Raw genomic sequence first — 24,480 nt, 5'->3', positions numbered from 1 at the left:
GAAGATTGTCCTATCATTCTGCCTTGAATTAAGTAAAGAAAAAGAAAAAAACGTCTCTCGGACGGGAGCCGGCTCTTATCGTTCAGTTAAAAGAGCCGGCTCAAAGAACCGGCTCGTTCACGACCCACACATCACTAGAGACAAGTCACCAAAACAAAGCGTGGTGGCTCTGCAAGCAACGTTCTGCGACAACAGATTGTAAATGTTAATTAGCTAAGCTACATAAGATGATAAAATGCCAATTTGCTGGCTTATCAGCGAGGAGGACAATCATAAACCCATTCGACTACCTCACCTACAGACAGTTGTCCTGGGTCGAGGTCCAGAAACGACTATTAAAGACAAAAAGTGCTCTCGGCAGCAAGGTAACATAGAGATACATTTCTGTTTGATACACTGGCTACGATACAATTTAGCTTACAACACCTTAACAAGGGACAAGATATGGAAATGTCATAAAAGTTTATTCAGAAATGTCACCCAGTTAAGCATCATGAAACAAACTTTAATTCTTAAAAAGTAACCAATGGTTTTATGTTCATGAGATGTACATCCCATTTACAGTTACAGTTAGGTCACAAGCAGAAGTTAACTTCATATATTGCACATATTTTGTACTTTACAAAGTAAAGTTGTGTGATATATTTTTGATTACATTTGTAGTAATTTCTCTCTGTACTAATGCACTTTCATAATTTCCACAAATCAAAAGATAAACACTTTTTTACTTTGTACCTTTTACATTTTAATATTAGCCCAATACCATATACTGTACACAGATGCAATTTTTCGATTTTAGCCTCTCTTCTATTTTCTTTTTTTCTAAGGAATTCAAGCATTGCAACAATTGAATCCCCTGTTAACAAAAAATCCTTAATACATTGTCTGTCTGTTGCAATTACATTTTTCAGTTAAAATCTCATAAAAGTATTAAAAACAAACTTTAATCTGTGCAAATGTTATCCCTTCTCAACCAGTTGAATTGAAAGCAGAATGCAACAAAGGTTATGTCAAAGTTAAACAGGTAAGAAATATAAAGAACATTAATTTTGTCATAGTGAAACTCATAAGACATTATGAAGCACTTGATATACTGAGTTTTGTTAATTACTTGTAATCTACCACTGTTTATTTACCACTCTGTGTCTCTTCTCCTGCCTTTATTCCAAAGCTGGGCTCGAACCCGACCTCCGTAGACTCTGTGGTGGTTGGGAAGGACATTGAGGTCAAAATTAAGCCCGGACAGCAGCTTCATATAGTCAATCAGCTCTACCCATACACTGTACAGTTCAAGGAGGATCTCACCGGGGACCACGGCGGCACCAAAAGACCACGAGAGCCGGCTTCAGGGGGCGGAGAGAGCCGCAGAGAGGCTCCGAGTGTGAAAGCAGTCAAACAGACAGAAAAGTCCTCTGTGTCAGTCAGCCATGGAGAAGCTACTAAAACCAGTGTAAGAGACGGAAGAACGTGTGTGTGTGTGTATATTTTAAATATTGTTTTTATAGTATGTATTTTCTATAGATCTGGTATGAGTATGTTATAATTTACAACAAACATATCATCTTAAATTTGTTGCAGGAAGGTTTTGGGCATTGGAGCCAAGGTCTGAAGACCTCAATGCAAGACCCAAAGATGCAGGTAGCTTTAGATTTACAGTTAGTGTGATGCTAACTGATCTGGATCCCAGCTGGATTTGTGACTGCATGACTTTATTGTTTAAGTCTGACTGAGAATGCTAAAAAAAACAAAAAACACTGTCTCCTTTTCTCTAGGTGTACAAGGATGATAAAGTAGTGGTGATAAAAGATAAATACCCCAAAGCTCGCTACCACTGGCTGGTCCTTCCGTGGCAGACCATTTCCAGCCTGAAGGCCTTACGCGAGGAGCACTGCGACCTGGTGAAACACATGCAGCAAGTCGCTGACCAGATGGTTCAGCAGTGCCCAGACGCCAGCTCGCTACGCTTCCGCATAGGGTACCATGCCATCCCCAGTATGAGGTCCGTAATCACTGTTGGAATGGTGCTATTACAATGAAAGACCATACTGTTTTTTCAGCATTTAATACAAATACTGTACTCCTGTATAGTCTACTCTACTGCCAGCTATATTCTAAAGCACATTATAGGTTTTTAATTGATCCTCCTTATAGACAGCCACTGTTTTCAGTACAAGCTAGTACAGGACAGTTTATTATGTCTAACAAAATAATCTAAACTCAAAGGTCCACCTTATGTTCACCGCTGCAACATTTTCTACCTTGGACTTATGTATTTACCTGTTGAGTATTTAGTTATCTTTCTTTTCCTTTTTACAGGATTTCCATCCTTTTAATTTGCGTTTTTGTAATGTTTTATTCCCTGCTTGCTTTAAATAGATTTAATAACTTAAATAACAAAATAACTTGTTTTACCTATAATGCAAATTCAACCCCAAAGTTCATGAGGAGGAGGATCAGCACATATTTGAATTAACACATTTGTGTATATTCTCTTTTACAGTCACGTGCACCTCCATGTGATCAGCCAAGACTTCGACTCTCCTTGTTTAAAGAACAAAAAGCACTGGAACTCATTCACAACCGACTATTTTGTGGAGTCTCACGGTGAGAGCAAATGACATTTTTTGTTGTGATGTTGGTGTTTTATGAGTTGTTAACTTTACGTACCACAGTAGTACATTGTGTCTATTACTACAAATAATTTATTTTTGACCCTTTTTGTTATCTGCAGATGTGATTCAGATGCTTGAAACAAACGGAAGGGTCACCGTGAATGAAGGAACCAGCGAGATGTTGAAACTACCTCTCCGCTGTCACATGTGTCACAGAGAGATTCCCACTATCCCAGCTCTGAAGGAACACCTGAAGTCTCACTTTCCCAGCTAAGAAAGTGACCTCAAAGGGAATACATGCCTCAGATGATAATAGGTTCAACATAGGACTGTAGTGTGTTGGGCATTATTTTTGCCTGTTCATTCAGATTTATGGTTATATTAAAATAAAAAAGAAGTCATTATGTGACTGCAACTAGGGCTGCACGATTAATCGAATATATTTATCGCCATCACAATTTTGGCTTTCCACAATTAAATGAACATGATCGCCTGCGATATTGACATTTAAAATGTGTGCTCTGCTCATAGAAAACTCTGCTGCATATCAAATCAAGTGCCTCCTAAACTACCAGCCAGCCACCAGGGTGCAATCGAGATGTTTTGGCTTCACTTTAGGGGAGCTGTCTGCGCGCGCACCCGACAGCGGCAGTCTGTGAAAACCTTCCCTGAATGATACAGTCCAGAGTAGAAGAGTAATATACTGTATATTTTATGGGCAAAATGAAAATGCACTGAATTCAGGTGAAGATGAACCTTATTTTAAATGTTATTTTGATTTAACAATTTGTGAATTAGCAGGAATGTAGCACAAATTGAAGTGCTCTGTAGATTTTATTTGGGGTTAAACGTTTTGGTACAATTATATTTTGTTTCTGGGAGATGCACCGTGAATAAGGATAAATCTTTATTTTGAAGCAAAGATTTGTGCAGGAATGTAGCACAACATATAAGTGAAAGCAGTGCTCTGTTTATTTAAATGTGAAAGTGCAATTAATAAATTAATGAATAATTGTGATAAATAATCATGATCTCAATATTGATCAAAATAATTTTAATTATCATTTTGGCCATAATCGTGCAGCCCTTACCGGAACACAATGTTGTAGCTGTAGTTACATTTTCAACATGTTAGTTGTCACCAGGTTTAAGAAGAGTGTCACTGAAGATGTATGTCAATTATGTTGGATTTCATCAGTTTTTTGCCAAATCTCTGGACTGGGAAATCCCAACTATTGCATCTTTTGTTCCAATGTTTCACATGTCTAAATATGTTGTATTAAATGTTTTCTAAAAACTGAACACTTGTTTTTTATTAATTCAAAATGATATCATGTCTTCCCTGATAGTGCAACACATGTGTTTGCTCAATTTGATTTAATACTTGTATATTTTAATTTTAGAGTTTGGGAAGCTCAATCCTGTAGCTAGAAAAAAACTTCCACACACTTGTTATTACTTGTTGTGGCTGATTATGTTATATGGTATCAGTTTGATGACATTATGTAATTCCCAGCGTGGTTCTGTTTAATGTTAAATTGAGCAGAGGTCTAATCAGCCAGAATTGAAAACATCAGTGAGGGTTTGCAGATTCTTTAAAATACCATGAACTGTTGACTTTGTCTCCATCTAGTGGGAGTTTTTATGCAGGCAAGGCTACAAAAACAAAGCTCCAAGATTTGAGTTTTGCACTTCCTGCTCCTGCGTAAAGAATTTAATCATACGTTATCAAATTGTGCTAAATTGTTACTTCTCAAAAAAAAGTGTCAGGTACAAAAGCGATGAGTGGCCCGTACGGGGATCGAACCCGCGACCTTGGCGTTATTAGCACCACGCTCTAACCAACTGAGCTAACCGGCCATGTGACACATTGTGAAAATACTGATATATAAATTATCCTATTTTCTAAAGGACCGATTGACATTGACTTAAACCTAACATTGACTCAAATCTTTCAACATTTAAGCTTCAATCACAGAAGCCTATACTAGCTAATACAGCTTCATAAGCCAAAGTATCAGGTAAAGTGGCCCCATTCAGGTCTAAAGCTACTATTAGCCAAGGTAGCATATACTGAATATATTATTCCAAGTGCAGACACAGAGTTCATTTGAACTACTTTAAATAGGCCTATTATTGGGCACTGTTTAACTATGGCAAATTATAATTAGAGCTGAGCACATGCTTTGTACATAACCTTCAAAATGTTGTGGAGAAATTGGAAATGAACCTACTCAAAACTTTACAGTACCCTACAGTACACTACTTAAAGGGACTGTTTGTGAGAATCAGAAATTGGTTGTAACAGCGACATCTGTGGCCATTAAGTCAACGAAAGTCAGCATCCTGTTGCTCGCGCTCGCCCGTGTGCACGCGCTACCTGAATGTGAGCGAGCATCCGTCAAAACAGTGAGGCGACACACGTCAGCTAAAACCACAACATCACTCTATATTTCATCTGCTTGGCAGAAATGTTAGCGGACCAGACGAAGGTCTCTCCATTAATCAATGCTGATCCTAGTGTTGGCTTTTCCTTCCCCAGCCTCCCAAACGGGGTCGGAGGGAACAGGGGACACCATCACCTGGTCGAAGACGATAAAGTAACTCGCTGCGGAGCCCCGTCACTTCACAAGACACAGGAAACCTCTGTTGGTCTGGAGGAGCTGCAGCATTTATTTCTGCATAAACATCCACTGTACATTCACTAGATATTCTCAGAGCTACTAACTCTTACTAACTCCGACCTATATAACTTTGCGGTTTTGGTGCTTCCGTGTAGTTTGTGTTGGAGTCTGATTCTCAACAGCGTAGTCACACGCGAACGTGCATGGTACACCGACCCGGATTGATTTATACGTGTAAGAAGTTAAAAACAGTCCCTTTAAGTAAACATAGGCTACATGTTACTTTCCACTACTGCCCATGTGTGAATGATTATATAAAAACATGCAAGCACCCAATATCATGGATATATTATTTGTTTATTATTATCAAAACAAAGTAAATACTTTTAGGCTACATCATCATCACATTAATAATCACACATATATAAATCAATATGAGTTGCAGGTAACATTATAATGCCAAATTCAACATTCAGAAGCGATGGGCAAAGAGCAAAAATATCATCCTGAAGTCTTCACGCAGGTCATTAAATGGTGTAGTAGTTCATAGTGGGGTAAAATATATAGAGCTGCACAAGTGCATGCCATCATCTCCTTAGACTCAACTCCCTCTCATCCTCATCTGGCACCATCAGATTGTCCACTGCGTAATGAGCATCGTCTCCTATATTCTCGAAGAAATCCTCCTCATTTTCACAGTTCAGGGTTCCATTCACACAGGTTTTGATTTGTTGCAGCTCGGCGCTGTCGCTGGCATTACTGTCCTCCACGCTCTGGCTGGCATCACTGCTGTCACTGCTGTCACTGGTCTCGCTGGTCTCGTTAGTCTCGTTGCTTTCACTGCTGGTGCTCTCACTGCTGTCAGAGGCGGGGACACCAGTAAGTTCACTGGTGTCTGCACTGTCGCTGGTGGTGTCACTGCTGTCGGTGGGATTCTCCACCAGCGCTAGGTCTGTGTTGGAAGTGTTGCTGGTGGAGGAAAGAGTTAGCTGGTTCTCAGGCAGCTGGTCTGATTGACCCTTGACCTCTGTGCTGCTGCTGTTGTCCTCTGCGCTCAGGACATCGATGCTTGCAAGCTCTTGAACCCAGTTCTGTTGCAGGGAATAAGCAGAGCAAATAGTGTTACTAAACTTTAATATCAGCTAATACAAGATATAGTTTAAAAATTTATTTTTTTTTTATCCCACCTTTCGCATGTTCTCCTCACTGCCCATGCTGTTATCTCTGGTTTCAGCCATGGAGTCGCTCTGTGGGAATACAGTGAATAATATGAGCTATAAGTGGAGACCAGAAGGATGACGTGCCATACATTAATATTTGGCCGACATACTAGGTTTGACAAAAATACTTGATTTAATTATTCTTACCCCATCATCCTCATCTGATTGACTGTTACTCTCCTCTGAAGTCTGTTTGTGGAAAAGAAACGTACAGTTTTAGGAAATAATTCAACATTTTATTTTCAAAATGGAGAGTGCAACACAGTATTTATTTTGTTTTAGTAATGTAAATGTTTACTGGACTTCTCTGGACACTTTTTAAAAAATATTATTAGAGTTTGCGCTATTCCATCCACAACTCCTAAAATGATGAATTTGAGGTTATGAACCCATCAATATTTATTTATTTAGCTCAAATTAAGACTACACAAACATAACAATAACTAAATAAATAATATACAGAGCAGGAAGAGGCAAAAAACTCCATGGGGTTATTTGAAGCCTCCACCTAAACAATGTTAAAATTTCACAATGTTATAGAGATTAATATACAGAAATAATGACTATTTAGTAGTGATGACAAACAATTAGAACAAGATATATATAATAACAACAACAACAACAATAACAATAAATATATCAGAAAAGAAAAGAAAGAAGGTGCGTGTGTGTATGTTTGCGAGGGGGATATTGGTTTAAACATCTACATTGACTCCTGAGCAATAGTAATTATACATAACACTATAAAAAAATAACATACATGGACAACATGGGGAAAATCCGTTACAAAACAGCAGATAAATTACCCTTTAAGCATCTTTTCAAACATTTAATAGATAAACAGTTTTTTGATAGATGTGAAAAACTACTCCATAATTTTGTACCCCTAAATCTTATCCAAAATTGACCTCTACTAGTGAGAAATTTAGGAGGATGGAGATCTAAAGATTGACGAGTTGAGTAAGAATGGACCTGAGAGTTTGCTTTAAAATAGATCTTGATCTGCTCAGGAATATTCCCTTCACCAGAAAATATCTTCTAAATAAAAACACATATTTGAGAAATATTAATGTCATAAATAGTAAGAGTCTTAATGACTGTAGCTTAGTGATAACAATAAAGTGAATAGAGTGATGACACAACCCACCTTGTCCTCGGATGTGGTTTCTAATGATTCTGATGATTCTGATGATTCTGATGATTCAATTGATTCTGATGATTCTGATGATTGTGACTCTGAACTCTGAGTCTGAAAAGAAAAACATTATACAAGGTGAATAAAACATTATACAAGGTGAATTCAGACACATTTACAGACACATTGTCAGATTAATTTGATCAAAATGATTAGATCTCATGCAGGAGGTTGACGAATCAAAACAACTTACTTGATTTGAGGTATTTTCTTCAGAGCTCTGCAACAGAAAAAGGAAAAACCCGTTATTGCAAAAAGTCGTTGGCATCAAAAAATAATAATTTCCTCCTTCCTGGAATAAGTGTATGCTTTACCTGAAGCTCTGAGGTGTCATTTTCCAATGATGATGATGATGATGATGATGATGATGATTGTGAAACAGACACACTTTCAGTCTGGGGAAAGAAAACCAAAATAAGCACTATACCACAATATATTTAATTACACCTTATAACTGCAACACCAACACTCATCACATTCAAGCTGTTGCTGCACACATGGGTCCAGACGTTCAGTATAGTAAACAATAGTGTCTGAAATGGGAATTGTCTTGAGGTCTGGAGAATCTCAGAGTAACCGCAACTATTGTTTTCTGCTGACTGTGTCAGAGGAGCACAGCCTGCCTGCAGTCAAATGACTTATGTGTAAACAGGGTCGAAGTTCCTGCGCAAGAGTTCAACGCGATATAGCTTTAAGAGAGGACTGATTTCAGAAAACACTCACCGAGTTTGAGTCGAGCTCATTCGAGTCCAAAACGGCATTGAAGAAAATCTGTTGAAAAGAAATCACAGGTCATAGGTCATATTTTACATGATGGTGGTTTCTTGATCAATGTGGATCCACATGAAGTGCTCTTAAATTGCATATTACAATTAATAATTCCATTGTCATGTTATTACTGTCATTATTTTATGTTTTTTTGTTTTGGAAAAAACAATTTAAAAGAAAGATGTATGAAAATGCATAACACAGATTCTGATGCCATTCAGGTTGGAAACTGTACTTTCTAGGTCATTTTGTCACAAATTTGATACAATTATTATATTATGTAAATTAATCTGCAGCATCAAGCTGATATATTTGCAAAAATGTGCATTAAGTTGCAGAATGTTTACGTTGAAAAGTCTTAATTGTCTCATTTTCATACTTACTGGGTTGGCAAGAACTGCTCCCATCAGGCAAAACATGATTATGGTAACCTTCATTCTGTAACAGACATACCATATGTGATTAATATTGTGATTCAATTAAAATTAAAATTTCTTTTACTGTACAAGTTCCTCAAGGGAAATTTGGGCTAAACTGGTTTGCAATAATAAATATCATAAAAATCACAAAAAAACATTTATAAATAATCTAAAAATACAAAACATGAAGTTGCTCTTGCACTTAAACTGCTAAACACGTAAAGAAAAAGTTAACGGAAACTTGTTGAACTAACAATACAACTTAAAGACGCTTAACAGTGATGAAAGTTTGGAATAATGTGAACCAATAGTAACAAATCAGCAACATTAAATGATAAATAAGATGTTATAAAATCAATCAATTACCTCTTTGTCTGTTAGATTCAGAGCTGGTGTGAGAAATGTTGTCAGTGGCCCTTGTTCAGTGTCTGTAGCAGCAAACAGAAGAAACCAGTTCCTATTCTGAGCCACGTATGGAAAGCTGACGGTTGAAGCAGTGAAAGCTTGCTGAGTGGATCTGCTGTAGGAAACCCCGAGGACGACTGCCTATAAGTAACCTGAATGAAAACGATTGCGTCACTTCCTTCCGGATGTCTCTCTGCTGTCGACACGCAAAGAAGGTGTATTTTTTCCGGAGAGCGAGCTCAAAACAAACACACTGGCACGATAATGGTTGCATATCCACTCACACACACACACACACACACTAGTTGTTTCATTCAGCCACTACATGTCCTCCACCCCCTCCCAAGTCTTCAGTGAAATATAGTTTAGCATACTACACCATATGGTTTGTGGCCTGTTGGGAAAACAAGCACACCCACTCAGAGGGAAAAGGAGGGCCAGACGGGGTCACGCTCGTTTCCGGTGAAGTGGATGTTATCTTCATTTTTTTTACTATCTAATCCACCAATAGTTTGAGTTTTATTGTTATCTAATAAATAATTATAAGGAGCATGTGAGATGTCGTGCCTTGCTCTGAGAAAATCATTTTTCTAATAAGGAGGCTTAAACTTGTGACAAATCGAGTCAAACATGAACATTAAGGCTGAATACACTACTCTTTTAAAAAACGAAATCATGTTTAGTAACCCATTATCCTCAATGTTACATGATGTTATTGAACTTGTTCTTGGAAATAGAGCCTGTACAGTAGAAAGCCTAAAGAAAGACTTCTGTATTTCCTCCCAGAGGCTCATAATTGTTTCCCGGATGTCCATGTATGGTCGGGTCTAAAATAAGATTACATAATTCCTCGTTTAACCTCACTTTGGATTTCAACCATGCAAAAAGAAACATGTAATTAGACTGGATGTTCTTCAGTCTGGAGCTGTTTGCCAAAAACCACAGCTACCAGTCGCTGTAAGGTCCCGCTTTAGAAACGGGGAGGAGAGAGGAGGATTGATGCTTGTTGTGGCACACAATCAACAGGGTCCTCCCCAAAGATTACTTAAGTTTTATGATGTATCGACTCTTTCAGCATCTAAGTTATCGCTTTTTCTTAATGTGACTGGAGATTTACAGCAGGACAGACTAGTAATAGAGCAGCGGTACTCAAATCTGATCCTCAGGACCCAGAGTGGTGCAGCTGTCTGCTGCTCTCTCCCTGGTGTTTAATGAGCAGCAGCAACTGGGACAATTATGGCTCATTAGTACACTTAAGGGATAGTTTGGGTTTTGAAGTGGGGTTGTGTGAGGTACTTATCCATAGTCAGTGTATTACCAGTAGATGGCAGTCGGGGCGCCCCGAGTTTGGAGAAACAGACAGGAGTACTGGCACAGGAGCAATGTACTGCTGTGGACGGGCCGACAGCAAAACATATTTTAGCCACCCGGCTTTGAAGAGAGCATCGAGAAGTTTCCCTTTCAGTTCAGTTCCCCGTCGGAAAGGGCTCTCTGACAGCAAGATAAAGCAGTAAAAATATTCTAAATATAGCATACACTTAAACAGAAATTGATTATTTTAGGTGAGCCTTTCTTTTAGGTGGCTAAAATACGTTTTGTTATCGGCGCTGTCCACAGCGCTATGTTGCTTTGCTCCTGTGTCGGTACTCCTGTCTGTTCCTCCAAGCTGGGGGTGCACCTATCGCCATCTACTGTTGGTAATACACTGACTATGGATGAGTACCTCACACAACCCCACTTCAACATACCCAAACTATCACTTTAAATTAGTATTTTAAGGACAGAATAATGTGTCTTGCCCTCACCTATAGGCAGTGTTGGAAAGTAACTATAAGTATGATAACTCAAGTATGCTTGAGTACACTTTGAGGTACTTTACTTGACTATTTCCCTTTTATGCTACTTTATACCTCTACTCCACTGCATTCCAGAGGGAGATATTGTACTCTTTACTCCACTACTTTATTTGCTTTAGTTAGGAGTTGCTTTGCAGATTCACAACATTCACACAAAATACAATTAACAAATAGATTCTGATGTATTATTATGGATTAAGCAGTACGTAGATGACATCACATTAGCCCGACCCTTACCATCTGTGAAATTAAAGTGATGCTGACACGTTAATTAATGTAATGTATCAATCATTTTAAATCCAATTATATAATATATATTATCCTGATATGGGTTATTCTGCATAATGAGTACTTTAAAGGGGCAGTGTGTAGCACTGCGGGGATCTATTAGCAGAAATGGAATATAATATTCATAACAATGTTTTCAGTAATCACCTGAAATTAAGAATTGTTGTGTTTTTGTGAGCTGAATGAGCCCTTCATATCTACATCGGGAGCGGGCTCTCTTCACAGAGTCCGCCATGTTGCTCCGCCATGTTTCGGACAAACACTGGCTCTAGACAGAGACTTTCACATTTTTTTACATTACCAGAAGGCCACCGTATTTCTCCGACACGCTTGTGAAACTTCAGTAATGTGAGCCGCAGAGTGCTCAACCGTGGTACCGCCACGCGCCGTCTGACTTCCGTTGCTCCTAAAGTAGTGTTATTAAGGTAAGGATGGCCTCTGAGTGAGGCGAACGGCGTTACCACGGTTTTGCACTCGGCAGCTCACGTTACCGCAGTCTTGGAAAGGGAGGAGTGAGCGGAGGGGTGCTCAGTTGGTTGCAATGTGCAACCACACTAATAGATGCCGCCAAATCCTACACCCTGCACTTTTACTGCAGTAAAATTTTCAATGCAGGGCTGTCAGGGCTTACAGAGAATCTCTGTACTGTTGTATTTGTTCTTTTACTTGTAAAAGATGTGACTACTTCTTCCACCTCTGGCCGCAGAGTGTTTAGCTTGAAGTGCTAATGATCTCAGACACAGTACTACAATTGCTGTAATGATAATTATGAAAGATATATGTTAATATTACTAAAAGCCATATCATGACATTGACACATGAATAGTTAACTCACCTCAAGATCCATTTAGTAACTTTCCTGGAGTTCTTGTTCATATCACATGATCTTCATCAGCAGAGTGTGCCAAGTTGTCACAAAACTGTAACTGCTCAGAATAACACGTACATGTGAACATGTCCATTGATGTGAAAGTGCTTTGTCAGATGAGCAGTAGTGTGTTATAATGAGAAAATGTTAAAAAGACATTTGCAATAGTGAACTCTCTTCCTGCTGTCATGATCAGTGGATGAACATACTTGTTAATAGTGATGAATATTTGTCTTGTTGTTAATCATCATCTCACTCATCATAACACTTGTCATATTAGTGGCTCAGGAGCAGTTTTATGACAGAGTGACATCTAGTGGCCAAAATGGTGTATTATTGTCATTGCAGGAAAAACTCAAACAGGGATTTGATTGGACCTAAAGTCAGAGAGTTGAGGAAGCAGCAGGATTAGTTAAATCAGTGATTTTAAGCAGGTGAGAGAGTTCAAATCAGCAGACGGTCCAGCAGGCAGGTTACAGGAAAGCAGGTGACAGAACAACACATTACTACAACGACAAACTGACAAAGAACAAAGGAGCTGGGCAGGTGTATGTAGTTAAAGAGTGATTGGGGAAGTGAGAACAGGTGAGCAGGTGAATGCAGGGCTAACGAGGGACAGGTGACACTAATCAGGGTGGGGCAGACAATCAAAACTGGCGGGAAAACACACAAAGACAGGAAGTGAAGTGATCTGAGACGAGAGATGAGTAACAAAGTAAAACAGGAAACATTAAACATGAATGATATGAATGGAAGACATGGAGCAGGACTGATTATTATGACAAGCATTTATGTCCTAAATGTCTCATGTGACAAGTTTCACACATTTTCACAACCGACACACAACACACTTCAACTTCAAATATTCACAAAACAAAAAATAAATGAGTAATTAGACATGGTTAACACGCTACCTCTTTCAAGTAAGGCACCCTTTATTCATGGTTTACAGTTGAATTATAAGCAATGTTTGGGTTGTCCAAATTTGCTGTTATGTTTACACTACACTTGATTCACACATTCAAAATTACACACCTAATAAGTAGTAACTATGGAAGCTCTGAAAGGCAAGCCAGAAAGCAAATGTTTTTCGGGTGATCCATTTTCTAAGTTTGATATAAATTATTTTCTCCTCTGTGTTTATAACTTAAGAACAGGTGGATTTGTTTTTGCCAGGATAATCTTTCCAAGTTCCTTTTTTTAAGTAGCCTAGTAGTAATAAGTAGACTTAAATTTGGTGAATTTGATGAATCAATATTGTGATGGAATAATTGATACACAAGTTATCTTTGGAAGGAAGAGGTCCGGAGCTGATGATGTCTTACAAAAGAAGGTTTATTGAAGCTTGATCAAGGAGAATTGTCAGGTCTCCACAATAGATGCTCTCTGCATGAAGGCCTCACAACTCTGCCCTTCCTCCCCGGTGCTCAGTGTCTTACTCCTTATCATGTTTTGACTTACTCCGTTCCTCTGGCATCTCTGACCCTGGTTGCCCTAGCGACTGGCTCTACGGTCTCCACTACAGGCACAGCTGTACAGATAACGGTGGCTCCTCTAGACAGGACTCCAACCCAATAATGTCAACAGAGGGACACTCTGACAAACACTCTGACCTTTCTACCAATAAGAGAGGAATTGATGGAAAATTCCATCACAAATATCACTTTCAATGAAAAGATAATATACTAATGCTAAGATACAAGATACTAATGATTTCCAGCTGTCACCATTTGGCTTTTTGGAGGCAATACATAATGTATAAAATAAGTGTAAATCAAATTCACCAAAAAGATCAACATATGGGTGATTATTTTGTTGTTTTTGACTTCTGGAGTTTCAACATTTTACCCTGATTTTCTTTTTGGGAAGCTAAGCAGCCAATTGAAGTTCAGTGCAGGACCTTTTTCTCTCCCTCTCTCGGTATCTCTGTAGACCCTCCCAAAGTAAAAAAAAAATGTTGGCACCACAGACCCAGAAAAAACTGTGTGTGTGTGTGTGTGTGTGTGTGTGTGTGCATTGCCAGTTTATGTGGACAGTGTGAGCTCCGTCTCGAATACAAAAGGACACCTTCACAGGTTCAACACAGGCGAGGATTCTCATTTTTCTTGCAACTGCCAGCCTCAGGTAAAATAACTAATTACTGAGACTTTTCCATTGTTCTTAACGGTAATTTGTTAATAATCAAATAGAGATGTGAATGACATCGTTCTGACTGTTTGTTGTATGTTGTATGCAGCGACTCGCTTGGTTATGTTGTAGCCTCATTTGTGATGCCAAAACTCTATACTTTGATGTTGACATTGATACCTTAATTATTTTTGTACACATCAAGAGGTAGTGACTATTACTATACTGTCTAAACTGTGATGTACTAATGTACTGTACATAATATAGACACATTTAAATATTGTGCATAATCTATATATGAACATATACAGTATTTTATAGTTGTAAAATATCTTTAAAATTGCATTGAATAGTATACATTTACGACTATCATGTAACATGGGTGTTATTATTAAATATCAAAAGTTAATATGTGTCCTTTGTAACTACACAACAGTGCTGTGGAGAGAAGTTTCCCCATCGGACAATAAGTCTAAAAGTCTAACATTGCCTTGATATTATAAAGATCAAATAAAATTGTGTGATTTATGGCTTTGGTTGACTTTTCATACACCCCCCCCTCTGGCTGTCTACACCTATTTGGGGTTTAGTGGGCCGAGCCAGAGAGCCATTGTTCCTCCGGACAGGCCCAGTACTGTCTGTTTTGTTTCCGTCCAGAGAGACAAAAAGTTTGTGGACTTAGTCAACTTTTTCCAGTCTGGTAGCTTCTAATGTTTACTTTAGCTCTGAATGTGACTTTTGAGAGAGAGGCGCATCTCACTGTAACCTTGACAACCGTGAAGGCCAATCCCGTTCCCTCTGCTTGTCATGAAAGTGTTGGCAGCGCACAGATGCACTTTGAAAGATTTGCCAAGTTCAGGTCTTTGTTGTGACCAGATAGAAGTCAGATTATAATGTATTGATTGTTTATAGTGTTCAGCTCTGCAGTGATTCACAAATAAATTAGCACATGTAATAAAATTTAGTTCCGATTTTTGTCTGATGTGTAAAATATTCATTTCAATGTTTCAGGTATGAGGGCCTGCTTAGTATTCCTTTGCTTACTGGCAGCAACATTCGCCCTGTCTGTGAGTAACGCTTTTTCTTAATTTGACACTAAACTTTGCCATGAGAGGACTGACGAACAAAAGATGTGATATTTGTTTATTGCAGTTCTGAATGTTTGTTCATTATTAATGATCCCCTTTATATCTGTAGGTGAAAAGTAAACCTCATGGAAAACATCATGGAAAACATCATGGATTGCACAAGACTTCACATACAACCAAAGAAAAGGTAGAGCAGGACTCTCTTTTTATTTGAAACACAAGATGATTTCATGTTGTAAATGGATATTTGTCTTTTCTCCCGGACATCAGGACATCATCCCAGAGGAGGCCAACGAGCCGCAGATCTTACCCACTTTAGTCACGTTTGAGGCCAGCAGCCAGGAGCAGGAAGACGAGGAGCTGAGCTCCCAGGACAATGCCAACGCTAACAAGGAGGAGGGAGAGTTTGAGGCGGCTGAAAGGAGCGACAAAAGCACTGCGGTCCTGCTGAGCGAGGAGGAGTTGGTCGACCTCCTGAAGAAAGAAGCAGAAGAAGAGCAGGAAGCAGAAGAAAGAGAACTAAAGGAGGAAGAAGTGGAGATGGGCGAAGGCAAGATGGAGTCCGGTGAGGCCGTGGAGACCATTGAGGACGAGGAAGCTGAGGTGGACCACAAATTAGAAATGGAGGAAGACGCTAAAGAGGGGAAGGATCAGGAAGAAGAAGTAAATGAAGAGAGAACGGGCGATGCTCAAATGCTGGAGAAAGACGAAGAACAGGTGGAAACACTCAAGGAGAAGGAGGAAAAGCCTGTTGAGAAGATAACAGACAGAAAGGAGCAAGGGGCATTTATGGAGGAAACAGATGGCAGCACAGAGTCAGAGATCCCAGTTGATCTTGACTACGCTGCTGATAGTGGCATCTTACAACCTCTACAGATTGTTTCTGCTCAAATAAAAACCCACGCTCCTTCAAAAACAGATGTTAAAGAGGAGGAAACCGATGAGAAAGCACTACCCACCATTGCCGATGACTATGAACATGACATGCAAAACACAGAGGCAGTGGACAGCGAGGAAGTGTCTGATCAGGACAAAGATTCACAGGACAAATCTAAAGGTGTCGATGAGAAAGAGCCCGAAGAAGCAAATGTTGACCGACAAGAACCAAAGATCGGTACAGGGTCCCAACTGGCTGGAAAGGAGGAAGAGAAGAATGAGAGCGGAGGTCACACCAAGGGAAAGACAAGGAAGCAAAAGAAGAACAAGAGGGCGAGGAAGCACTCTCCACAGAGTGAGGAAGCACAGTTTGGACAGGAACAGAGCCAACAGGATCCTCAGCCGTCTGAGAGCAGCAGCATTGACAACACAGCCCAGAAGGCAAAGAGGAGACGGGCAGGGAAATGGGTAATGCATACACGATATATACATTTACTCTCTTTAAAGTGGTTATAATCATTATTTTTAAAGTTACAATCGATCACATAAAGGGGTCGCTCATAGTGACAGAATTATCTCTCGACCGCAGTTCCCCTAGCGTCCTTCAACTCATATTTTTGGTTTTACGTCCAAGAACTCTCATAGCAATGTTTGGCAGAAGCAAGTAGCTGCTCGCACTGTACACTACCTGCCCAGCACCAAACGGCAGACAGACTAAGTTAGCGTTTCCCTGGTGAACATAGTGGATTATTTAGCAGCTAAGAGACAGATATTTTACTCATGAGTAGGCGAAGACCAAACCAGAGCTACAAGTAGAGTGAATATTGGACTTACAATTACCAGGTTGCCAGAAACACAACTCCAATGTTGCTCCATATCTGCTGGATGTGTAAATAGCAGTGGGAAACCTCCGGGTCTGAAATGTGAAGCCAAAGCTGAAGTGCCTTAAACTTGCATTCTTTCTAATAGCCAGCAGGGGGCGACTCCTCTGGTTGCAAAAAGAAGTCTATGAGAAAATGAGCCTACTTCCCACTTGATTTATTACCCCAGTAAACATTGTAAACATGAGTTTATGGTCTCAATCGCTAGTTTCAAATAGACCATAAAGCAGGGTATGCTTTAGGGCGTGGCTACCTTGTGTTTGACAGGTTGCTAACACGGCGTTGTCCGCTCTGGAAGTTGTCCGTGTTTCCATCTGACAGCTTTAACCCTTTCACAGTGTGTTTTCATTCCATTCAAGTTAATTATAACCTTTTCGGTCGCCTAAAAATGTCTTATTCAGCGTTCGGTTGTACTTAGCTCCACCCTCTTGTGTCACATCTGGTTGCAAAAAACCAAGATGGTGACGGCCAAAATGTCAAACTCGAGGCTTCAGAACGACAGTCCACAATCCAATGGGTGAAGTCACGGTGACTACGTCCACTTCTTATATACAGTCTATGGTAAATAGACAATTGTTGCTAACAAGTTAGTCATATCAACAAAAAGTTACATGTCAGTGTTGTGTCTAAAGCATGTTGTTTCTGCTGCCCCCAAGTGGCCAAAATATCTGTTATTGCAGGTTTTCATCGGGGAAATTTGACATTTACGTTTGCTGACGTGCTAAAAATTGGATAAATAAGTGGTTGAAACAAATTCCTTTCAAGAAATATCTCAAGAAATTGCATTTTCATGTTTCCTTTCCAGGGTCCTTTAGTAGGAATGAATCCAGTGCAGATAAGAGCCACGGTGGATCTCTACCCCGAATCCAGGCCCTCTCTCAATGGAGGCGTACATCGCCCAGCAGCCCCAGCTGGTTGGTTTATTCAGCATTCAACATACTGACTAATGCACTATCCCAACAGCCTCACACGGGAATCTGCTGACTGGATCATTTAGCCAAAACTTCTGCATGAATAGCATCACTCTGCTTCACGGTCACTACCAAAACACAGCTCACAACACGGCTTAAGGAGTGAATAATGGAGATCAAGTTGAATTTGATCGCTGTACAAACTCAAACGGCGGAGGAATGCAGTGGGTGGTGTGTAGTGGTTATAGCTCACAGTCAACACACTGTAAAAGCAAATCAAACCAGTCCTGAGAATGATCCTTGATACAACTGCTTTTAAAAATCAGACAAAGTATAGGTCAAAGGTCATCGCGGTGCGTGTCTTTTCTTCTAGATCCATGTGACAACTTCCCTTGCAAACGTGGAAAGACGTGTAAACTTGACGCGGACAATAAGCCAAGCTGTGTGTGTCAAGAGCCGTCAGATTGTCCTCCCAGTGTCAATGAGTTTGATCACGTAAGTATGGATGATCTGTTGAAAGCTAAACAACAGCTGCTGCATTGCATTTAATTATTGCTTGTTGTTCAATTTCTGCAGGTTTGTGGGACAAACAACAAAACATATGAAACATCATGTGAACTCTTTGCTGCTAAATGCAACCTGGAGGGCACTAAGAAAGGACACAGACTTCACCTGGACTACACCGGGCCATGCAAACGTGAGAGTTAAACACTGTACAGTTGAAGTATGGTGCAGGGAATGTTTATTCGACGCTGATCTTTCTCTCTGTTTCTCTCTCAGTAATACCTCCATGTGAGGACACTGAGCTGGTCCAGTTCCCTCTACGAATGAGGGATTGGCTGAAAAATGTGCTGCTGCAGCTCTATGAACATGACTCCATGTCTCCTGGCTTCCTCACGCCTAAACAGCGTTTTAGAGTAAGATCCACTGCTCACATGAATACGTGGGATTCTCAGGCTTCTTAATCTTAATCTTGAAAGCTGTTAAAGTACTTTCTCTGCATCTAGTTGTGTTATTTCTATCCAATCAATCACTCAATGAGTGACTCAAAAGTCACAAAAGGAAAACTTACATAAAATGTATGTTGTTAACAGTCTAATCAAAGTCAATCTGGTATTCTGTAGGTGAAGAAAATCTTTGAGAGTGAGAGGCGTCTTCATGCTGGTGATCACTCTGTTGAGCTGCTCGCGCAGGACTTTGAGAAGAACTACAACATGTACATCTACCCGGTGCACTGGCAGTTTGCTCAACTGGATCAACACCCCTCTGACAGGTACATTTTGTTCCTGCTTTTCATCATAAAACCCATTCATGAGCCTAATTATAATACAAACAGACTGGGAATTATACGCACACAATGATCAAAATTGTACGTCCTGTGCAGAGTGTTGTCCCACTCAGAGCTCGCCCCACTTCGAGTCCCTCTGGTGCCGATGGAGCACTGCACCTCCCGCTTCTTTCAAGAGTGCGATGCTGACAAGGACAAGCAGGTGTCCTTTAAAGAGTGGACTTCCTGTTTTGGTATCAAGAATGGTAAGAGCAACACTGTCACATCAACATACACTTTTCTAATCATTGATGGCTTGGTGGTGGTGAGACTCTGTATATGTTCACATCAAATATCTATGATGAATTTGATGATTTCAGACAAGTTAGTTAACTATTAATGCACATTTTATATTTTCGTGTCTCATTATTTGAATGTATCCTCAATATGGTTTGTATGATATCATTTTTTATGTGTTTTCCTACAAATATCCAGCAACATGTGTCAATATCCTCGTGATACATACTGTCTTTTCAAAATAAAATAACTTGGTAAGATTTAGGAAAAGATTGTGGTTTTGGTTAAAATAACTCTGGAAGTAGTCTAACGCACATTAAGTAGGGAAGTTACGTGACGAATAAATCAACGTTGAGTTCTGGTTTCACTCGGGGTACGAACATTAGTCTGCTGGGCGAAAGTTTGGTGTTTTTTGACTCCCCCAATCCACCCCGACCACCACCTCTTTATGTTTGTCGATCCTTATACTTCCTGGTTCACGATTACATGGATTACATACAAATTGATTTTGTGAGATATATACTAATTGATTATATACTATTAATAATTAAAGTGCATTACTTTTCGTAAGTATAGTTACGTGTATGAGAACAGCCTGCTTATTTTAACCAAATTCTTAAATGAGAATGTGGAAAATTTATTTTTCTTTTATATTATTTTTTATATTTAATTTCATTTAAGTCATAAAATGACTGACAATACATATTCAATTGATAATGTAACATTAAATACTGTACATAGCAATTTTTTTTCTGTAATGGGTGTTCAGTATAAACGCTGTCATTTTACCCGCAATCTGTTCATATTTATCTGCCATACTTCCCATGCATTTGGCAAATACTGTTGTCATCCTATTAATGTCTGCTCTCTATTTTCTCCACAGATGATATGGATGCCAACCTGCTATTCTGAGCTTCATTTTGTGCTTCATCTACGACACAAGCTTGTTGACGCTGCTCCAACAGGAACAGGAACTCTGACAAGTACAACGGAAAGAAACTCATGTTTACCTCCTGCTATAGAGGCCAAGCGTTGGTGGTCACTGCTGTTATTTCTGTGTCAGGCTAAGCTCAGACATTTGGATCTTTGTTCTGTAATTTAGACTAAACTGCTAGAGTCATTTTATTAGAATATAATAAGGTGTTATGTTTAGCTGGTTTTATCCAGAGACTGTTTTCTAATGCATTCCAAACTGGGGAAAAGTTTACATCAGCTCATTAGTAGAAAAGTTGTTGTATATAGTACCAGGCTTTAAAATAACTGTGGTTTGTATGTTAGAGTGATTTAGTGCAGAATTACTCTTTAAATCAACATGCTTGTGTTACAGTAGGAAACGTAAAACAATAACTGTGTTTCTTATCTTACTTGCAAATGCTGTAAATGTTTGTCTGTGCATCCTATGTTTCATTAAAGCTCTAATTAAAGCTTTATGGACAGCAGTGGACTCCACAATATCAGCACCCTGTTGTTAATGATGACTTTCTTCACAGTCCTGAAATAAAGTTATTGCATCATATTGGTGGGTGCCAGTTGGGAAACATCACTTTATGCTCTAATATCATGTTTTATCCGTCGGTCAATTTCCCTGATGCCACCATGACATGAAAATATGACTTCTGCAACAATGGATTTTGAGAGTGCAAGTCACTGTTACCTGGTTAAGGTTGGCCACATAATCCTGAATAATGGCCCTCTGCAAGGTAATAAAGCAGAAAATAGCCTGCAGCATGGTCATGATGATTACAGTGTCTTGTTGTTTTGAGATAAAGCGCTGGACTCTGATTGGACCTTTCTTGGTGATCATTGAATCTGACGCTCTCTATACTGTATATAAGCAGAGAAAGAAGCAACTCTTCACCTGTCGACTGTCTGACTGAGATCAAACATGTTCTGCATACTTTGGGTTATCTTCCAGATGTTGGCTGCTGTGGTGGAGGGCGGCGTGTCATCAGGGAGTGCTGAGGCACTTGCCAATGGGGGAGTGAATAATAATGGAGCAGCAGCTGGCAACAACGCCAACCTTGGGGCTCAAAATGGGCTCCAAATAAATGGTGAACCCCTGTTGGCACATATAGTCCAACTTGGTAACTCGTTTTTTATCCAGCCAGCCGGGAACCAAGTAGGCCAGGCTCCTCTGCAGCAGCTCATTCCCATCGGAGCTCTCCCGCAAGGTGGGGCATTTCTTGCGGGGCAGGCACCCAATGTGAATCCACTGCAGGGGCAGGTGACTCCTCAGGGTGCCAGGGGCGGGCCGATCACGCTGTTTGCTCTGCTGCCACAGAGAAACGCTGGAGGAAACACACAGCAGGGTGGCCTGCTGACTCCCGGCCAAGTGCAGCTGATCTCGTTGGCCGGGCTGAACAACATCCAGCAGCAGCAGCAGCAGCAGCAGCAGCAGCAGCTGCAGCAGCTGGGCGCCGCTGGTGGTGGGAGGGCAGCCGGCAGACTGAGGTTTCAGCGTTCAGTGGCAGCTCGCCTCAGGAGGACACAGGTGATGAAGGTGATGGCGGCTGAAGAGGAGGAAGAGTGCTCGGGGACGGTGATGGAGGAGAAGCAAGCAAAATGAGACCACACAGCAGCTGTCACGTGACTCATTCCCTACATCCTGATCCTGTTCATGCTCAAATGTTATACATCACTGTCATCATAACTAATGACCAATAAATGATGGAATTCACCAGTTGAGTCTTTGTGGAGTCTTTATTCCAATATATGAATAAAATATATGTTCGATTTCACATCATCTGAAGCCCAAAATATGTCAAACAGAGGTGGAAGAGGTACTCAGATCTTTTATTTAAGTAAAAGTAGTAATACCACAGTGTGGAAATACTCTGTTACACTAAAAGTCCTGCATTCAAAATTCAAAAGTACAAAAATATTAGCATCAAAATGTACTTGATGTATCAAAAGTAAAAGTACTCATTATGCAGAATGGCTACTGTCATTATTTTACTCTTATATTATTCGTTCACTACTAAAGTATTAATATGTACAAGCGGTACTTTAATCATGTCGTTGTGAAAGTTTTAACTACTTAATTTCCTTTTGGTTGTTTAATCTGTAACAATGCATCATTTTTTATAAACTGATCACATGTTTTGTTTGTAAAATCTTAATTTGAAAAGTAACTATAGCTCCTTAATATATGTAGTGGAGCAAAAGGTACAATATTACTCTGAGATGCAGTGGAGTAGAAGCATACAGTAGCAAGTAATATACTCAAGTAAAGTACAAGTACGGTACTTGAGTAAATGTACTTAGTAACTTTCCACCACTGATGTCAAAACACTGAACAACATCAACCATCATGGTTGTGGCTCCTCTGATGTTATTTTTAAGAGACTGGTACAAGTATGCACACATTTCTATTTATAATACACCACTTGCAACATGGTGATTTGTGTCTCTAAATATGAGAAACATCCTACACACACCACATCACAGTAGAACAGATTTGTGTTTATAAAGCCAGTGACATAATAAAAAAACTAAATTCTTTATAAATTCACAACTCATTCATATAAAAACATGTGTATATTTACGTAAAATACATTAGGAAATATCATTTGCCACATTGTTAAACAGAAAACAAGAAGAACATGTTACTTAATTTGAACCGTATGACAGTGTGTAATTAGTGTAAAGCTCCAGACCAGACTGAACGGAGGGTGTTTACCTGCTCTGCTGTGGGCTGCCCCGTCAGCAGCACAACTTTCCCAGACAGGCAGCCTCAGTATGTGACAACACACCCAGCCAGCCGACCACACTGGGAACGAATGTAATGGCTCTAAACAACTCGGGAAAATGTGCTGATGTAACATGACAGACAAAATATCTCTGCTCCTGTCCATCAGCAACATCAGAGGTTTCTACAAATTAAAAGCATTATGACATTTTGGGATCATCACTGTTGTTTTGTTGTGCAATATGATTAGTTCTTTTAAGGCTGGTGTGAGAAAAAATCAACTTGAAAGTGAACACAAGGCCTCCCAGTAGACATGCCTGGGGCAAGTATTTTAACTTTGCAATATGTCATAGCAGCAGGAAACATGACTTTTGCTAAAATGTCATTCTTACTTTGTTTTGTTCTCTGTTTCTTACTCTGTTTTGTTGGAGTCACAACCATCTTCTCATTAAAAGTGTCCTCACTGGTGCCCTCTAGGGTGCTCTTCCAGTGGAGAAAACATGATAAAGTGCCCTCTAGGGTGCTCTTCCAGTGGAGAAAACATGATAAAGTGCCCTCTAGGGTGCTCTTCCAGTAGAGAAAACATGATAAAATGCCCTCTAGGGTGCTCTTCCATAGAGAAAACATGATAAAGTGCCCTCTATGGTGCTCTACCAGTAGAGAAAACATGATAAAGTGCCCTCTAGGGTGCTCTTACAGTAGAGAAAACATGATAAAATGCCCTCTAGGGTGCTCTTACAGTAGAGAAAACATGATAAAGTGCTCTCTAGGGTGCTCTTACAGGAGAGAAAACATGATAAAGTGCCTTCTAGGGTGCTCTTCCAGTAGAGAAAACATGATAAAGTGCCCTCTAGGGTGCTTTACCAGTAGAGAAAACATGATAAAGTGCCCTCTAGGGTGCTCTACCAGTAGAGAAAACATGATAAAGTGTCCTCTAGGGTGCTCCGGTAGAGAAAACTTGATAAAGTGCTTTCCAGGGTGTCATTCCAGTGGAGAAAACACAGTAAAGTGCCCTCTAGGGTGCTCTTCCATTAGAGAAAACATGATAAAGTGCCCTCTAGGGTGCTCTTCCATAGAGAAAACATGATAA

General features: G+C 39.8%; 3 protein-coding genes and 1 non-coding gene across 6 annotated transcripts; 2 read left to right on the top strand and 2 right to left on the bottom strand.

Annotated features, from left to right (window-relative positions):
* Nucleotides 1-128: 128 nt before the first annotated feature.
* aptx (aprataxin) lies at nucleotides 129-3,914 on the top strand. Of its 2 annotated transcripts, XM_037765463.1 has the most exons (7): nucleotides 130-365; nucleotides 978-1,024; nucleotides 1,172-1,450; nucleotides 1,579-1,638; nucleotides 1,773-1,999; nucleotides 2,501-2,604; nucleotides 2,732-3,914. In XM_037765463.1, the coding sequence occupies exons 1-7, from the start codon at nucleotides 236-238 to the stop codon at nucleotides 2,884-2,886; spliced, it is 1,002 nt and encodes a 333-aa protein (XP_037621391.1). In that variant the 5' UTR covers nucleotides 130-235; the 3' UTR covers nucleotides 2,887-3,914. The 2 variants fall into 2 exon arrangements, with proteins under 2 accessions (XP_037621392.1, XP_037621391.1); XM_037765464.1 differs by lacking the exon at nucleotides 978-1,024 and having other exon boundaries at nucleotides 129-365; nucleotides 1,289-1,450.
* Nucleotides 3,915-4,398: 484 nt separating this feature from the next.
* Nucleotides 4,399-4,472, bottom strand: trnai-aau. Its single transcript has one exon. It is a non-coding gene; the product is annotated as a tRNA-Ile (tRNA).
* Nucleotides 4,473-5,574: 1,102 nt separating this feature from the next.
* On the bottom strand, nucleotides 5,575-9,390 carry scpp1 (secretory calcium-binding phosphoprotein 1). The gene is made up of 9 exons (XM_037765473.1): nucleotides 9,205-9,390; nucleotides 8,803-8,857; nucleotides 8,375-8,422; nucleotides 7,966-8,046; nucleotides 7,845-7,871; nucleotides 7,604-7,705; nucleotides 6,604-6,645; nucleotides 6,424-6,483; nucleotides 5,575-6,327 (listed from the first exon to the last, which is right to left on the bottom strand). The coding sequence occupies exons 2-9, from the start codon at nucleotides 8,854-8,856 to the stop codon at nucleotides 5,824-5,826; spliced, it is 918 nt and encodes a 305-aa protein (XP_037621401.1). The 5' UTR covers nucleotide 8,857; nucleotides 9,205-9,390; the 3' UTR covers nucleotides 5,575-5,823.
* Nucleotides 9,391-14,227: 4,837 nt separating this feature from the next.
* Nucleotides 14,228-21,218, top strand: sparcl1 (SPARC-like 1). 2 transcript variants are annotated; one of them, XM_037765432.1, is made up of 11 exons: nucleotides 14,228-14,379; nucleotides 15,394-15,449; nucleotides 15,580-15,657; nucleotides 15,741-16,814; nucleotides 18,033-18,141; nucleotides 18,512-18,633; nucleotides 18,715-18,835; nucleotides 18,919-19,055; nucleotides 19,263-19,411; nucleotides 19,523-19,671; nucleotides 20,586-21,218. In XM_037765432.1, the coding sequence occupies exons 2-11, from the start codon at nucleotides 15,396-15,398 to the stop codon at nucleotides 20,612-20,614; spliced, it is 2,022 nt and encodes a 673-aa protein (XP_037621360.1). In that variant the 5' UTR covers nucleotides 14,228-14,379; nucleotides 15,394-15,395; the 3' UTR covers nucleotides 20,615-21,218. The 2 variants fall into 2 exon arrangements, with proteins under 2 accessions (XP_037621360.1, XP_037621361.1); XM_037765433.1 differs by lacking the exon at nucleotides 14,228-14,379 and adding an exon at nucleotides 15,028-15,050.
* The last annotated feature ends 3,262 nt before the right edge of the window (nucleotides 21,219-24,480 follow it).

The sequence above is a fragment of the Sebastes umbrosus genome, chromosome 3 (genome assembly GCF_015220745.1).
Source record: "Sebastes umbrosus isolate fSebUmb1 chromosome 3, fSebUmb1.pri, whole genome shotgun sequence".
Lineage (NCBI taxonomy): Eukaryota > Metazoa > Chordata > Actinopteri > Perciformes > Sebastidae > Sebastes > Sebastes umbrosus.
This window is presented reverse-complemented; position numbering and strand designations above follow the sequence as displayed.